The sequence below is a fragment of the Rhizopus delemar genome, genomic scaffold (assembly GCF_000149305.1).
Source record: "Rhizopus delemar RA 99-880 supercont3.14 genomic scaffold, whole genome shotgun sequence".
NCBI lineage: Eukaryota > Fungi > Mucoromycota > Mucoromycetes > Mucorales > Rhizopodaceae > Rhizopus > Rhizopus delemar.
The window spans coordinates 908916-927129 of NW_027137840.1; the positions used below are offsets into that span (position 1 = coordinate 908916).

Here is an 18214-nt window from a genome sequence, read left to right on the forward strand (position 1 = left end):
CAAGCTTATATTCAATCTATTACTATTTTGGGAACCAAACACTATTCAAAACCTTGGTCTCAAGTCAAAACCATTTATAACAAGCCTACTTTATACTATAAAAACCTTACAAGCTTCAATCTCACAATAGTTCTGATAATTCCTATTAACTTTAATAGGGCCGCTAATAGGGTCCGTTGGTTGACAACTTTTTGATTTCGGGGTATTAAAGTTAATTTAGTCGAGACCGTTAGGTTTGCTCTAAGCAAAAGAAAATAAAAAACAAACGGAAATGCCGTCACTTGACCAAACAAACCGCGTCATGTCTTCCTTGCTTTTTATCTGACCACACTCATTTTTTTTGGCTTTTTTTTTTTTTTCTTTTTTCTTTTCTTTTTTCTTTTCTTTTTTTTTAAACATAATCTTTTATTTAAGGTCCAATTGAGCGCAGAAATAATATAATCAACATCCGCCCGTACCAAATCAATCTTTTAGGATGTTCATGCTTAGAAAAAAACCTCTTCTAATTCATGCAGTATGGAGCATATAATCGGCCATTGCTGATACCAGGCGAGAGGACCTGTGCTTGTAGTATACTGACTCGTTCCGACATGAAGGCAACTTGGACATGTGAAGCATAACCTTAGTGGACGCTTTGCCTCAAGCACCGTAGATTTTCCTGATGCAACTATTCTGGGCTTCCTCCAGAGCATGAAGTTGATGGACCGTGAAACGATTGATAGCTAAGTCGTACTCGAGCTGAGGCCGAACGATGTAAGCGTAGAATCTAGTGCAGAGAAGCTTGGAAAAACCGGAAGGATTCACACCAATGGATGACAGCATGTTCATTGTTGCAAGAGCATTATGGGTATTATGTTGAATTAGTTCCTGTGAATCAAGATAATCACCCGGTTTGAAGGGAACGTCAAGGTATGCAAATGTGGTCTCTCTTGGTAATGGCTGATCATAAAGAGTGTATGTACTTGGATCTGTACTGTTGTCCAAAACCACGCATTTGGATGGGTTCCATTTGTATCCCATTTGTAGACTATGGATTCCACATTTCTGTAGTAGATCAACCATGTTCGGGATTTTGGCAATGAGAAACACGTCATCAGCATAGAGCAGAAATTAAGGAAGGATATCATTTCCAACGGTGGCATATCAGAAATGAGAGCTTGGGGGCGTAGTTGGTTCGTTTTTTTGGGTCCAAGAACCAGACCTTCCCCTTTGATTTTTTTTTTTTTTTGGGCTCTCTTTATTTTCATTGTCCATTTTATTATGGAGCAAAAGGGAAAAAAAAAAAACATGTTCGTCCACCAGTAGGCAGCTATCCATGGAGAGATGGTATAAAAAAAAAAAAAAAAAAAAAAAAAAAAAAAACAAACAAACAAACAAACAAACAGTGCAAACAATTGTCCCAGCAACTACCGAGTTGCGAAATATTTTTTGTATCTCGCTGTTTCGTTATCGGCTAATCAAAGTTTACTAAAAACACTTACGGCAGCAGAGTTGCGATTTACAATCATAGCACGAATTGGATACCTGTTTAACTTGCAAATAAAAGTAGTTGGCACGCAAACCAATTGTGGTGCAAGCTAACCACCTCTCTAGTTCCTGCTAATCATTTTCCGGTTGTCCAGAACCACAGCTTACTACTACAACTTTTGCAGGCTCACCTTTCTTTGATCTGTCCTGGATTCCTACAGTTTGAAGATTGAACCCAGGCTCATTAGTGAAGACAATGTATCTTATTGCTCGTATAAAGATATGATATATGTTTAACATGCAAATTACATATATGTAGATGCAAATATTCCAGCCGACAGCTATACTGTAGCTCAAACCGAATGGCCAGATGGAAGTAGGTCAGACACTGTTTACGCCCCACGAACTAAATCAATTCATTACTGCACCCAATCTTGTCTCAAAACGATCAAGAAAAGTCAAGAAAGCAGACAATTTACAAGCTAAATCAAGCAAAGGGACTTCTGGTTGAAATACTTGAAGAAGCTAAAAGCCAAGCAGAAATTAGCAGTAAGAAAACCAAAAAGTATGCTCAAGAAGGTATTCTTTCATTGAGCAAGTAGAGAAAGATTTAGAGGAGAAGGAGGATACTACTGCATTTAACAGAATATGCTCTTGAAGATGCCGAATTTATTGAGAGATTGAGCAACCCTGGAAAAAACAAGTGCTGGAAGAGAATCTTCAACCATGGCAAAGCAAAATGTTTATTTCGTTCATACACGTCTTCTAATAACTTAAAGTCCTCGTATCATCACATTCAAAGAAGAAGACAAAAAAACAATTTACTACTAAAATAAAATGATACATTTAGCTTTTCCTGTTTGTTGCAGCTTCACAAGCCATATATATAGTTCGAGCTTCGACATTGTGCGAAAAGTGAAGAGACTTGTTTGAGTTAGATAAAAATTGGTATATTGTTGTAAGTGAAGGCATAGAGGTGTTGGTCGCATTTATATCAACTGAATCAGGAAAAAACAAAAAAAAAATCTGTGCGCTCAGAAGTCGGATTTGCATTGCACCAGAAATGAATTGGCAACAGCATTAAACTTATTGTTGTCTTTTAGACTAGAGTAGCCATTGATAGAGTTAATCAAAACTTTAGGCAAAAGCCTAAACTCTGAGTAGACCATCGCACATCAATCGATAATTTTTCAACATTGTAGCAAGCAACTCCAACAACTTCAGGCAGGCTTAGCTACTGTCTATGCTGGGATACGCAAGTTACAACACGAGAATGCTTTCTTGCGGAAACAACTTGCTCCGAAGCCGTTAATCACAGACATCCCACCTTTTCCATCTGGATGCACCATATCGCCAACCGTTTCCTCCCTCGATCGTAACCCTCCCACCCCATCTAAGCGCCTCCATTGCCTAACAACACCTCTGCTCCTCTTCCTAAGATTGCTAATTCTAAGCATGATAACTCCTAACCTAGCCTGACGGCTATTGCCAGGCAATTTTCTTCACCTGCTGAACCAACAGGCTTTAAACTCATCTATGTACTCGCTCAAAGTCATCTCTTTCTACAACACTTGCGTTCCAACCTTTGCCGATTACACATTAAAACCCATCGAATTCCGGATATTCATTATTCAGATAGAAGCTTAATGTGCTTCCTCATCCACATTGATTACGAAGCTGAACATTGTTCATAATTGGACAAATTCAACATCACAGCCCGTGTCAATTTCGATCCTTTAGATCCATCAATCATTCGCGACCTTACTCTCGTCAATGAACCTATTGATCGCAAAGTACAGCATGCTCGCAAAGCATTTCTCCATAGAATTTGTGTCGCCCTCCGGCGATTCCGGACTCTCATTTACAATGCTGTTGCCAACTTCTTTGCCCAGTCTGGCCTTATTGGCCTCGAAGGCTAGCGTCGTATGAACTTGCCCCACCATACAAGTACTGCACAGGGCATATCCTTGATCATGTATAGACTTTGTAGATAAATGTCCAGCATGATTATCCAACCGCTTGTACCATCCTTTATGAACCCAACCATCTACTTCACATAAAAAGTTCCGCTGACGTTGTTAGCCCACCTCACACTGATGTCTATGACACGTCTTTCCCTCACTACTCATTCACTTTCTTCTTTCTTTTTTTGTCCTTGCAAGGCTGCTGCTATCAGTTTTATTTCCTCACTTGATCTTTTAAAACTATCCAAAGCAGTAAGTCTTTTTATACCTAGTTTGTGTTTGAGGGTTACCAATAGCGCTATTCTAAATTTGCTGTTTAATATAGATTAGTGACTTGCCGCACCTCAATTTTCATAGAATCACTTGTAAGAATATTATCAGTAACACTAAAGCCGTACATGTATTCAATTATTGCATCTATTTCGGATGTTGCGTTTATAAAGTGAAGAAACATACTTAAAATTGTTATCCAAAATAAAATTTGAATATGCAAAATAAGGATTTAATGCACTAATGCATTTTGAAAATCCTGTATTCGGAAACAGACGAAAAAAGGAAATGAAAATCCATCGAATGTAACTGTCCCTTTGGTTGAAGATGGAATAAAACTTCTGTAATTCGGAGGAAAAGAAGACAAATGGGATAAATGCAGCACTTTATATTATATTTTAGCAAAAACATTTGGATTCATCTTAAGCTTTAGTAGTAAAGTAATAAGTGCTGAGAGAATAAATGCTATACCTGTAAACATCTCCTGAGGTAAAAACGAGTTCTTATTAGTGGCTGTTTGCACTGCACCAGCCAAAGAAGGTCCAAATCTCGACGCTGCTACACATAAAAGATACAAACATATCCCCGATGGATATTTTTCTATGCCGGTAATTGCCGCTGTAATAGGTGCCACTATTATTATGTTAGGTTGCTTTTTATAAAGGCTGCATTCTAATCACTTACACAATGAAAATACAGAGCCACTCATAAAGCCATAAACGAGTATGAAGATCAAAAGAGTACTGAATGAACTTGCAAATGTCCATAAAATCAATGAGCTTAAACCGCAAACAAACAAAAGCATTAGATGTACATTGACTAGACCAACTTGATCACCAATATATCTAATATTTTCTTTTTAGGGTCATTTCAAGAAATCATACATTTTTCTATTACCCAGAAAATATTCTTCCTACCACGTTAACAGCAGAAAAGGACGCAACCAGAACAGATCCTTGAGTAGGAAGAAGACCTAGTTTTGTAGCATGTGATGGAAGGTAAAAGACAGGAATGAAGTAACCCAACATGCTCAAGCTACCAGATATACACCATATTATGAAATTTGCATCATTAAAAACACTTGTATCAATCATATGTCGTATTCTTTTGGATTTTGCTTTTGGCATTTTTGGATTCTCTTTTAATAGTAAGGTAGATATTATACTTACAACGAAATTAATGATGCCTAAAATGCGATAGCACCTATACGAAAAAGGCATCTGAATATTTTCATATCCCTATTTTAAATAAAATCTAATATACCATGCACCGCCAAGGGATTCATTTAAATGTGTTATAACAAAAGGCATAATTAATCCAACAATGCCAGATCCGCTCACCATGATTCCCATTGATAGCCCCCTTCTTCTAATAAACCATTGAGGAGATATAGACATGGAAACCTATAAATTTTTAATCTTTTTTTTTTTCTAGCAATTCTGTTTATTAACTTACAACATTAAATAATGCAGCACCTATACCATGCATCACACTATGCGTTATGTACAATTGCCAGACCTAAACTAGATTAGCTCGTTTTGATGTTTCAAGCTTGATCTTCTATTTTTCTACCTGCTGGGCAAAACTCGCTAATATTAAACCGGCTGTCAAGGATATAGTGGATAAAAACAAAATCCATCTGACACCAATTAAAGACATAAGAACCGGGGTGACTGGTCCCATAAGGCCACCAAAAGACATGCCTATCGTGCCAACAAAACTTAATGCTGTAGAATCTACGGAGCCTTTAAAGACTTGTCTATCATAATACTCTTGCATTACACCTAAAAATGAATGATTTATTTCTATTTTTTTTATTTTTTCAATTTACAGAAAAATTTTACCCCTACATACTTAAAATTTTAGTCTATCGCTGTTTGATGATGACAAACGATGTTTTTCTTTTTTCTTTTTTTTTTTTTCTTCTTACCAACTAGATAACGTACACATGCTAATTGCTTGAGCAAGAAATCCTCCAAGTAATATAGCCCACCGATACGGATCCTCTTCTAAATCACACCCATTTTCTACATGATCCTCCTTTTTTTCAGAAATATAAGCAGAATCTGACATTGAACTCACCCGGAACAATTCATTTACTAAACAAAATGTTTAGCTTTTTTCTACTACATGAATAGATTGAAATGTTACGTTTTGCTTTAGGTATATGTTCCTGAGAATAAACTGTTCTCGAATTAACCGTGAGTTGACTGTTGGATACAATGGTACTGCTATCGTCCACAAATATTGGAATATGTACACTAGTAGTGTTAGACTGGAGCAGATCAGGACGATTAAATGAATGTTCCATTATAATATAGCATGTACAATGTTAAAACTATATATGATTTTATGCAAGGAAAGAGAAAAGTATAGAAATGAGCAAGGATAAAAGAAATATAAAAAGGAGAGAGAGAGAGAAAGATTTGTAAGACAAAAAAGCGTATTTATTTAAAATAGAAAATGACAAAGTAAAAGTATGTATGCATTGACGTAGAAGGAGATCAGAAGTTTTATTTGACAATAGTGGTTAGTCTTATTTCATATATGGTTTTGCAGAAATAGAATTGCGAAAACGAAACACACATTTGTCGGTCTCTCTTTAACAAAATAAATCCACAGAAATGATAAAAATGTAAGGGGAGGGGGGAGAGAGAGGAGGATAAAGGAGAATGTGTAGTAACAACACAAGAAACTTTATCCTGTACTGGACATCTTGAAAGTTGTATGTATCTTTAATTCAGCTTAAACAAAGACCTTGCTTAGAACTTGCTTTGTTTTATAAGCAACGGGATAGTTCTTATAAAAATTTTCATAATATTCCGTACTTTCTCTTTCTTATGCTCCTATTTCTCTTTTTCTTTTCTTTTCTTTTTTTTTTTTTTTTTTTTTTTTATGATAGTTTGGTTTATCCAGATGAATTATATAATCCCCTTAAGTCATATTCTCCCTTCTTTGTTTTAAGTAAGCACGTTATGTAGGAGATAAAGATCTTATATAACTTTCTACTGAGGGAAAAAAAAATGAGATATACTCAGTAAGGAGAATGTCAATCTTGTCAAGTCCTGTACGTATGTATTTTCATATATAAAAAGATTGAGTTTAGCCCGATCATGAATTTTACGGTATACAGAAAAAATATAAAAGAACAGAAATTAGTACGATCGTATGCAGATTACATTTTCTGTCCCAAAAAGTTAAAAAAAAAAAAAAAAAAAAAAAAGTTCAAAAAAAGCAGCATTATTCTTAGAATGCAAAAATAGTATAGAAAGACGGATTATGAAATCTGGCCATCAACGCACAGAAACATATTGCTAACTCAAATTGAATACAACATTTTTATGTGTATGCAAATTCATTGGGCTCGTTGATAGCAGGTCAAGACATTAAAGATATTGATCACTGCAATTTGTGGAAATCAAGGTGGGGTACTTTTGCAGGTATTCACGGAAACATTTAGCCAGTCATTTTCATAGAGAAAAAGGGCGATCTCGGTCTGAATAAACGGTGCTTTATACTTGTCAAAAAAAAGATATTCGATCATTAAATTATGTCATATGCTTAGGTTCTTTTTTAGAAGAAAGTTTTTTTATTTTACCCCTTTATTTTAGATTCAACCCTGGCGATCCAAGAACTTTGAATCAGGAGCAATTGATATATAACTATCAATTAAAGATGGATCAACTAGACTTGAATATGAATTATGGCAACGGCGCTTTTCCTAACAAGAGTAAAAGATGAATAAGTAAAAGGTTGAAATGTGTGTAAGCTTTTTTTTTCCTTTACCAAAAATGTCAACCATAAGCCGAATTTCAATGCAAATTGTTTTTGTAGTATTATATCATCTTCATTGTCGCTTAGAGCTTGTTCCTTATACTTGTTTTGAATAGTATCTTGTACAAATTGATGTTGTAAAATACAATAATTTTTAGTATTAAATTCAAAAAATAAATAAGAGCAATATCTTCGGTGACACCAAATGGATTCATGACCGGGAAATTTAACAGTTAAATTATTCAACCATTCCATGTGTGTCTCAATCTGTGGTGTTTCCCACTGGATTATCTTCATAACCTGTTCGAGGTATTGGAACCCAGAGTAATCACTAACATTACGTTCAATCCAACAAATTATGTATGCATATTCTTTTTTCACTCGCGCAGAATCTTGCTGATTTCTTGCAAGAATCCAACAACGATATTGCCATGAATAATAATTGCGTTTATAAGAAGAACAAGTCATTTCACATAATCTCATCTCAGCATCAATATCAATGCTGTCATATTCCGTAACTATCCATTGTCGATGATACCATGCTATAGAACTCTTTGAATGCTTTGGTATCGTAAAGATGAGGTTCAGCAATTGTAACTCATCTACTGGATTAATATGCCCGGATAACATTAATTCTTTCCTAATATTTTTAGCATGAGAACAAAGATCCATCTTTAGTGAATTCTAACCTTCTATTCATGGCAGTGTAATTATCAGGCTTTAGTAATATCATCACCCGAGTCACTTGTTCCATTTCTTTAAAGTCATTTTTAGAAAGCGTAACATAGAACTCATGCGTTTCTTTTAATATGTTAGCTAATATTGCTGTTGGTATGCCAAGATTAGACTCTACCACTACAAAAGGATAGTATTTTCTGCTTTCTTCAGGTAAATCGTTTTGAGTAAGTGGAAAGTAGAGTAATTCTAATCCGTTTCTAATTTGAAAAGAGAAAAAGGGAGTTGACATTTAAGTGTACAACAAACTGATGTCTAATTTACATGCTGTTCTGTTCAAGTATGTTGATTAATGTGTTATAGAGTTGCATCAAATGAATTTGATGTAGATTATTAGAAAAAGATTTCAACTCTACCTGTTTGAAAAAGCACGCGACAGAGTACCTAATATTAACTCCGTTTACCACTTAATTCCTAGATGTGGGGAAGTTCAAAACGAAACAAACTTTGTCTTTGAATACTAATTGTATTATGCGACTCTTAATAAGAACATATAACGCATATGATAGCAAAAATAATTCGTTAGTACTTATACATGTATCTTTTTTAAACACCCTGTTTATATCCTGATTTTACTCATGAAGCACATAATACTGAGAAGATGTAAATGAACATTGTCTAAAGCTCAGCATAAATATTTACAGAATTATCCCAAGCTAAGTCTACATTTAAATAAATTCAACAATTGTCTTGAGTGAAAATGACGTGATAGTTGCTGTGATTCTATTGTTTTTAATGTCTGTTTGATTGAAATTTATTACACGCCTTGTTAATTTTCAAGATAACGGCTTTAGACTGAATTCAATTTTAAATTTCCTAAACTATTGAATGATAAATGACGAAATGCTATAAACATTGTAAGGGAAATTCAGTCAATATTACGTCTCGTCATTTTTGTGAATAAAATGACCGGTTTTAATAATAAAACTCGTATGTATTTCTTTCAAATGAATAAAAGACGTGTCTGATTTATAAATATTACAGCATTGATGGAAGCTGTTTGACTGAAAAAATATAATGAGTAGATCACATGTTCTCACATAGTCTTTCTTTACACATCATATTGACAGATGATTCAATACCCCTTGGCTAACCTTATCTCGCGTTCTTTGTTTCTAAAAAAAAAAAAAAAAAAAAAAAGTGTTGTGAAATCACCTGTCATTTCAGTGTACATTGTAACTGTACATCTATAAGAGATTAGCATCGAACCAGTGACAATCCTGTTGAGTTAAATCAAGCACCAAGTTGAAGCAAGTATCTTTAGCTGCTTTTTTTTTTTTTTTTTTTTTTTTTTGTATTTATGCTAGTAATCAATACATTCTTTCTCATCAAGCAATTCTTTCTGCGTTGAACATTAAAAACAACTTTTCATTGTAAGCTTTAAGTATCCAATGAATCTTCTTCAAGAGCGATGCTAGCATAGTTATGAGTGCTCTCTCTTTCTTCCATTGTTCCCAAGTATACCAAGCTTACTGGCAGAAAAAAGTGCTTTCTTGATTCCTTCTGTGCTCAGTGAAATAAGTGTTCGAAGTTGTTTATTTCTAATATTGATATGAATAAACTTTATATGTCTGTATCTTTTTTCCTCTTTCGCAGTTTACTTTTTTTATTTCTCATCATTTTCTTTCAACTTATACCATCAGTCTCGTTCGTTTGATTTCCTTACGTTGAACCTATTATCACATCACATTATTTCTGAGGTCGACCTTTTGGTCTATACCACCAATGTTTTTGTTTCAAGAACATTCAGGTGAAAGAAAGCTTGAAGCTTTTTGTTGAAAATTTAAGAACACGGTTACTACAAATGGTGCCACTGTTGTAAGTGGCTATTGTTGATGTTGCAACTAGATAGCTGGTGAAAGTCGTCCTTTCTACATCTTCTATAAAAAAAAGGAATGGGCTTTTCTCTGTTAGTTCCGTGATAATATTCTAAACATCAATAGTCCATGGGCTTTTATTTTGATTCAAGTTTATCATATCCATCAAACATTCGCATGATGACGATCCTGAAAATTAATTATTTGTGGTAAATCGATTGAATAATCTTTATTGGATTCTTTTTCATCTTCAAAGTACTTATGGCAAGATCATTAGTTTTTTCATTTAATTTCTTTTTCATTGCAAAGTCATAAACTTCGACGCTTATAAATATTTTTAAGATCTAGCATATGTCTTCTTCTTGTCCGTCTTCTGCACTAATCCATTGAGCGTTTTCATAGCTTTCAATGACTGAGCTCATTGCAGTATCTGGTCAGTTGGCACATTTACATATGATCTCTGCAGTTTGCACTATGTTCATTAGATATTGGATGTATAGCACAAATTTATAAAGGATAGAACTTATAGTACTTCATATTCAATATCTATATGTCATGAAAGCATTGTATATTTTTGATTCAACAAAGTATACATGGAATGCAAGGTGAATGTCGTTGGCATAAATTGCCTTGTTTCAAAAATAACAAGTCAGATTTTGGGTTTTTTCCTCTTTTTTTTTTATCTTTTAACTGATAATCCTAACAAGAGCATTGTTCAATTTGATAGATTCAATAATAAAGACCGTTTTATTACGAATGCATATTTATAAACATATTATAATTCATTAATAAAAAAGAGTTTATTAAATAAATACAGTAGTGAGAGTAAGAAATTAGTTGTATGCATCAAATCAAGATGGCTGATTTTAATTACTATTACCATTGATACAAATTGCCATTTCATCAAAGAATTCAACCAAATGCTCCGATAATTCATGTATGAACATGTGGCTTTAGTTTTTGATTACTTGGTACTTGGATTCATCGTCAATTAAACATACTATTGGCAATAATAATCCATTTCCAAATTCAAAGATGTTAAAGGCTGCAGGTTCTTTATAATGCTATTACTTTATTCATCCTCTGAAGAAGTTGATGCCTAGCAATTTAATTCGATCTTCTTCTAATAAACAAGTAGAGTACTACAAAGCTTAAATTCATCACAACCCATTTTTACTCAGTCTTGGGCTGCTATAGCAAAATCAGGCCTGAGTTTTTTAGTAACAGCATCCCCAAGTACAAGAAGTAAAGCCACAGAGAACTGTTCTTTTGTTAGAAAATACCAGAAACGTCTTATGATAATATCTACTGCGTATGCTCTTACTACATTGTTACTGTAATATTGGTATTATAATTATATGAAATATACAATGCAAGATACAAAATGTAGATTGATCGTGTTCCTCAGTGAGTGATTTAGTATCGTTTTTAACATAGTTTTTAAAGCGCCTGATTCATAAAAATACTTGGATATCAAAAGCATACTATTAAGAAAAAAGTACATGTACACAAAAAGAAATCAAAATGGTGTATTTTTGACAATCATAGGAGGAGCTTCTACTTCACCGAGTGAAAGCTTACATCTTATTTCTTTCTTGCTATTAATGTAAGCTGAATTTCAAAAACTAGCTTCATGATCGCTATCGTACAATTGCTGTAGTCTTTGACTATTTAATCAATATTCCTTTAATACAAGCCCGGATTCATAATTTGGTGTCCAAGCTTAACTCTTGTGTACGCCTGTTAAAGCGACATACTCAGTATGAAAATTAAGCATGAAGGCAGACATCTTTTTCAACTTTGAACTTGTTGAAATACAATGGCCCTTTAGTGACAAAAGAAATTCATGAGCGCACATTCATGTCTTCAATAGCTGTACCTATCTTGATCGCATTATTCATAGAGTATGCTACAAGTTATCCTCAAAATGGCTTGAAATCAAATCGAACTACGTTTTTTTTTTTTTTTTTTTTTTTTGGAAAAGGAGGATATCAAATCGAAACAACGAACCAACACAAGTTTGATGGTGTGATTTTCTATATCGCTTTTTTCGAAACGAATGACACCCGGTGAAGTTGGTGGAGCTACATGTGGTATAGAAAGATAGAGAAATACATCATGAAAGCATACGCAAGTAGTAAAGGATAATGAATGAAATAGCCCCAAAAAAAAAAAAAAAAAAAAAAAGAAAAGAAAACCCACCAACTTTGCTGATAGCTCTCTTTCACAAAGTGTTGCTGAAATTTGATTCTTTACATTTGATAAACGATTGCAATATTTTTGTAAATTTAAAGACTCCAACTTCACCTGATAAACCCAAGTAGGCTTTTAATGAGGTGAAAATCGTATATGTATAACATAATGCAATGGCTGAAAGTATAGGATATATTCATAAAGTTTAGATGACTTATCCTCCCAACTGTACCTATGATACCTCCTCCATTTGCCGTACTTTTTGATTAATTTATTAATTCCGTAACCAAAAATAAGAAATATCAAGTTTACTCTTTTACTATTTATCTAAACAAAACCTTAATCATGTTTTATTTAAACTTATTTGACGAATTAAAGTATCGTGTCTTTTTTTGGTATTGTGTTTGGTTTGTCATGACCTTGATACTTTATGAGTCATCTTTGCCCACCCATACCACTGAATCTTTGTCATTTTCATAGATGAATACGGTATTCAACATAATTCTCAAATTATAATGAAAAAGAAGATAGAGCGTAGTTTGGTCAAAGTGAATCAGTAGATTGTAAAATAAGGAAAGCACTGATTGGATATGAAAAAGTCGTCATTTGAAAGTCAACACAACTGAAAGCTGATATTTAAAACCCCGTCATTTACCTTTTACAAAACCACAAGTTGGCACCGGGAGTACTGTGATCACTGCCCTTCACTTGTCTTTGCATTCCACCGTTTAGTTTAACTTGTTGTGTTTGTCTTTATGAATATAAATCCAAAGAAATTATAAGAATAGATCCACATTAAATACAAAAATAACAGACCCTATAAATTTAGTTGTACACTTTCTCAACTTTACTAGTTTATTTAAAAATACTCAGTAGAAAGTAATTTTACTGATACTTTCCACTTTTCTCATACATCCCCCTAGAGATCAGTGCCAACATTATATAAAAAAAAATTTCGTAATTATTAATATATTTTTATTTTCCTTTTTTATTTACCACTTTTTTTTTTTTTTTTTTTTTTTTTTCTTTCCTCTCTTTTTCCCTTTCTCCCTTTCTCATCTTTCTCTTTTTTTATTCTTTAATTCCTAAAACATGCGTGAGCCCAATTTCAGCTCTACAGCCCAGAATAGAGCAGCTGTTGTTATTTCATCTACTTTATATGATCGAAGAGCGTTAGATTGTACTGCAACTTTACCTTTGGTTAACTCACTTACTCATCTAGCTTACATGACTTCTACTTCACCACGTATTCGTGAAATCTTGGCAACAGATGGTGGATTAGAAAGATTAGTCAAAATACTGGCTACATGTCAGTACACTGATAAACACTCTTTATGGAAATGGTCTTTGGCTTTCCAGTGTGTTGTAAATGTGGGTGTGCGTGGAACCGAGGCCATCAGGACCCGTGTAGTAGAAGCAGGAGCAGTACACATTGTACTTGCCATATTAGAAAATTTTATTGGAGCACTTGATCAAGCTAAACTAGATAAAGACCAAGAAAAGAAGAGCAACAGTAGTATGCTTACCACCGCTTTAACTTTACCAACTTTACCAGCTCAACAACCATCAAGGTCAACACCCATTTTATCTTTTCAACAAGAAGCAGAAAAAGAGAACAAAGACATGTTATTTGTTATTCCCAAAAGACATACTTTTCTCAAAAGAATTGTAAAACCAAAGACGAAGCCTTATACCGCCTCTTTATCAAGTATTCCACTTTTAAATAATTTATCGGCCGATGCAATACTTCACCGTGAAGAAGACATTCTGCTATCTTTACAGCTCTTAGCTTATTTATCGAAATATCCTCAAATTCGTCAGACATTTCACAGTAACCATCGACACAATGTATTTTCGGTGGTTGAAAAATTCACACATCGTATCCACCCTGCTGCCATCATCTATTGGGCTGGTGTCATTATGAGAAATGCTTGTAGGAAAGATGAAGGAAGAGGAGGAGTGAGACAATGTGCAAATATGCAATGTGGTAAATGGGAACGTGTTCCTCGTGAATTTGCAAAGTGTCGTCGATGGTAAAAGAAAGAAAAAATAACCGAAAGCGTTGTAGTTTTCCTAATTCATTTATAGTCGAAAAGCAAAATACTGTTCAAAAGCCTGTCAATCAAAAGCATGGGCTGATGGTCATCGATGGTGGTGTGTTGAGAGGCCGCACAGTAGCCACCCTCCTAATCCAGCCGCAACCTCCTCAACCACGGCTGCCGCTGCTGCTGCTGTCGTTGCTGCAGCTCCGCCTCCACCTCCGCCAACGGAACAAGTAGTTCATTTAGAAGATACGACCACGTCCGATGTCATGGCAATTCCTATTGAAACCAATAATACCAATGAAGGCAATGACACACCAGGCGAAAATAACAACACCAGAAGATCATCCAACGAAAACAATACCCTTCGTCCTCCTCGTGAACAAGAAATCCTATTTTATCACCACACCCAAAGAAGAAATTCTCGTTCAGTTCGTAGTTTGGCATCAGGTTCATCTACTGAAGTAGAGGGAGATACCGAAACTTCTCGTCCTCGAGACCTGATGGATGTTGATTAATAATACTCCTTTAACTTTTTTTTTATATGAAATCTCTATGACTTTTTTCTTTTTATACAACGTCATGCAACAACACACTCACGCACACACACACATTTATACATTATTACTGCAGAGAAAGAAAAGAAAAAGAAAGAATACAAGCAAAAAAAAAAAAAAAAAAAAAAAACACACCAAAAAAAACCAAAACACCCCGCTCATTTTATGTCTTTTTCCTATCTTTTTTTTTTTCTTTTTTTTTTTTTGTATATTGTATTTATTATTGTATTTCCTCAAATTATAATGTTTTTTTTTTTCTTAAAAAAAAATAAATTCACAATGACTATTCTAAAAAGCAAAATTACGCTTTGTAATGTAATCAGGACGGATTTGTGCAAGGGTAATTTCAGGAAAGTACTCTGCTTCAGAACAAGATCCACGGATACACTGAACGATGTCACTGGCAGCATCAATGCCTGTGAACCAAGCGCCTTGCAAGAATCCATAATATCTAGCCGAGAGGGCCTCACCAGCAAAGAAGAGACGGTTATGCAGGGGCGCCTTCATGTTTTGATGATGTTGATCCAATTCACCAATGGGCCAATTGGAATAACTGCCTCTGAACAAGGGGTCCGAGTGCCAACGAGGGAACAAAAAGTGATCCGGTTCAGGGATATCATCACCATACATCTGACGAAGGACGTCCATGGCGGCCTCCTTGACCTCATCGTCTGTCATCTTCTCGACTTGAAAAGACATGTCCTGAGTCACTGTGACGAAAAAGATGTTGGTCGTCGTGTTCTGAGGCAGGTAACCCTTGGCGTTCAAGTTTTGCCAGGTATTAAAATAGCCTCGGCGATCAGGATCAGCCCAGACGACAAATTGGCTGTCATCCCAGAATTTTCGAGGAAAGTTCATAAAGATCTTGGTATACGTCGCCATGTCAAAGGCGTAGATGCCTTCCATTTTCCACTCGGGCAAGGGTGGACTCCACTGGACGTCCTTGTGTTTCATGACACCTACACTAACGAAAGATAAGAATCAAGAGAGCGTCACAACAAAAATAGGTTCTTACGAGAAAGTGCTGATGGCATACTCTGCATGGATCATGTCACCATTCTTCAGATGAACCCTAACACCCTCTTCGCTATAGTCGACTTTGGTAACAAGCGAGTTTAAAAGTAATCGAGAGTTTTTGTGTCTAAATGCTCTTTTGGATTCTTGAACAAAGATGTATTTAAAACCCCTAAGAAACACAGGTTGGCAACAGACAACGATGGATCTATCTGTGTGGTCTTACCGGTTATCAATCACCATATTATCACCATCACTACCAGGGCCAAAGCCAGTATAGGTCCAGTTGTCATTCAAGACAGCATACATCGTAGACGATACCTCTGGGTTTTCTCCCATTTCCCAATCCCACACATAATATTCGATGGCTTCTTCTAAAGGGGTTTGAGCTTCCCATCCAACCAGATTAAGAGCAGTCCTCCCAGACAGATCAGCTTGATTATTTTTTATTCTTTTCACTGTGATTTTGTTTTTTTAGTGACAATGCAAAGCGATGTATCAAACTTACTGGCATTATCCGACATCTCGTCATAATAGTCATTGAATTTCTTGTAAGTGTCTGTACCGTTGACTTTGCCGTGTTCATCATAAAAAAGGACATCGTCACCGTCCGTAGGCACAGTATGAAGCTTGTACTTTTTGGCCAACTCGTTCACTGGATTTGTCCCAAGGCCTTGAACCCAATTGCAACCTAGCTCTACATTGATATCACCAAACTTTGCATTTTGAGCCCTTCCTATGGTTGTCTTAATGTCTCATGCCATCTTCATGTCAATTTACCTCCTAATTCATGTCTTGCTTCAACCATGATAAAGTCATGAATGCCTTCTTCTGTCAGTTTCAAGGCAGCGCTCATGCCACTCACACCACCACCAAGGATAGCAACCTTGGTATTGTATACTTTTGCATTTGCAAGACAAAAGAAGAAAGAAGTAGCCAAACCAGTCAAAAGACCTGTCTTCATCTTTCAAAACTTTAGAATAAAGAAAAAAAAAAAAAAAAAAAAAAAAAAGTTGATGATTTCGTGTTTTGTTTTTATAAGCTTTTTGAACTTGAAGGTATGTGCTGTGTAACGTTTGATTGTAGATTATTAAAAACAAAAGCAAACCGTCTGTTGTACAGACAGAGAGAAACATGGATGTAAAAGCATCCAACAAACTTATTTTATTTTCGACCCTTAAAAGACAGAGAAAAAGACTGCAAAAAGAAGATCAAATGATGCCTAAAGAACCTTCGACGCATCTTGCTTGTGTCTTGACATGAGGATAACAAAGAAAAGCACTGTGTTACGCGACTAGTATGACGCTATATTCGGAAATGCATTCACTCAAAGGAAACTAGATGATTTTTAACGCGCTTTGTGTCTGCAAGATGATCATCATCACACGTTACTCATCATTTTTTTTTTTTCCTTTTCCTTTCATCTTTACCGAAAAGAAGATGATTCAATAGTCTACATTGTACAAAACACAATTGTACTTTTTTTCTTTATCTGATCCAACCCTTTTTATTTGGGAACGGGTGGGAAAACCCAATTAGATTTCACGGATGACTAAGTTTATAGAGTCAAGATAGACCGTATGACATAAGGTTATCTATTGTATTCTAATGTATCCTCTCTCTCTCTCTCTCTCTTTTTATTGACAAACCATTTGCTTTTCTTTATAGAAAATGATTGAAAAAGAAGGGGGGGGAGGGAAATCATTTCAAACAGTAGAAAACAGATCGAGACCAAACGGTTCTTGATAAACATTTCTTTTGAATAAGAAAGGATGGTGTAGCGCCCATGAAAGGATACGATGCGGACATTTAAGGAATGCAACACGGAGCATCATTGTGTCACTTTATGTTACTAGCATGCTTTGAACTTTAAGCGATTTCGGTATGTCTCACTGACGAAAATAAAAGTGACTTGTGAAGGAGATGGGATAGAGAAAGGATTCAGCTTGACTCTTTAAAAGTAGCATATAAAATAGACGCATCCTGTTTGTCTTTTAAAATCAACCGGATTTTGTTTCTTCTGTTCAATGAAACTCGACTGCATCTCATTTAGCAAATAAAGAAAAAAAAAAAAGATCTTTAGCCATACAAATAACTCAATTCTATTTTGATTGTCATCCATGGCTTTTATCTCTGTCGATCAAACATAGACAAGAGTAGGATGTGTCAAGGTTCACTGGATGTTTTGGCTCCCAAATGAATGGAATAAAAAGACCAGTTTCAAAGGAAAGAAAAGACACCCATCTCCAATTGGCTTTCATTCATTCTATTTCTTTAAACCAACCATCGCTCTCTAAAGTAAGGACCCGATCGCTTTTTTGTTTTTAATAAGCACAGTACATTTCCAAGAAAAACAAACAACTTCTTTTTTGAATAGAATC

At 35.1% G+C, this 18214-nt stretch overlaps 4 protein-coding genes across 4 annotated transcripts; 1 reads left to right on the plus strand and 3 right to left on the minus strand.

Moving 5' to 3' along the window:
* Window positions 1-639: 639 nt before the first annotated feature.
* Window positions 640-1020, minus strand: RO3G_14691 (uncharacterized protein; the record flags this gene model as incomplete). The annotated part of the gene is made up of 1 exon (XM_067669275.1): window positions 640-1020. The coding sequence occupies one exon, from the start codon at window positions 1018-1020 to the stop codon at window positions 640-642; it is 381 nt and encodes a 126-aa protein (XP_067525376.1).
* Window positions 1021-4123: 3103 nt separating this feature from the next.
* Window positions 4124-6012, minus strand: RO3G_14692 (uncharacterized protein; the record flags this gene model as incomplete). Its single annotated transcript, XM_067669276.1, has 11 exons — window positions 4124-4128; window positions 4173-4259; window positions 4386-4546; window positions 4599-4837; window positions 4871-4904; window positions 4965-5104; window positions 5157-5219; window positions 5274-5485; window positions 5546-5547; window positions 5632-5800; window positions 5853-6012. 11 exons carry the CDS (start codon window positions 6010-6012, stop codon window positions 4124-4126), a joined length of 1272 nt encoding a protein of 423 aa, XP_067525377.1.
* A 7300-nt stretch (window positions 6013-13312) lies between these two features.
* On the plus strand, window positions 13313-14780 carry RO3G_14693 (uncharacterized protein; the record flags this gene model as incomplete). The annotated part of the gene is made up of 2 exons (XM_067669277.1): window positions 13313-14253; window positions 14309-14780. The coding sequence occupies 2 exons, from the start codon at window positions 13313-13315 to the stop codon at window positions 14778-14780; spliced, it is 1413 nt and encodes a 470-aa protein (XP_067525378.1).
* Window positions 14781-15107: 327 nt separating this feature from the next.
* RO3G_14694 (uncharacterized protein) lies at window positions 15108-16797 on the minus strand (the record flags this gene model as incomplete). Its single annotated transcript, XM_067669278.1, has 5 exons — window positions 15108-15783; window positions 15835-16005; window positions 16060-16291; window positions 16342-16569; window positions 16614-16797. 5 exons carry the CDS (start codon window positions 16795-16797, stop codon window positions 15108-15110), a joined length of 1491 nt encoding a protein of 496 aa, XP_067525379.1.
* Window positions 16798-18214: the final 1417 nt, after the last annotated feature.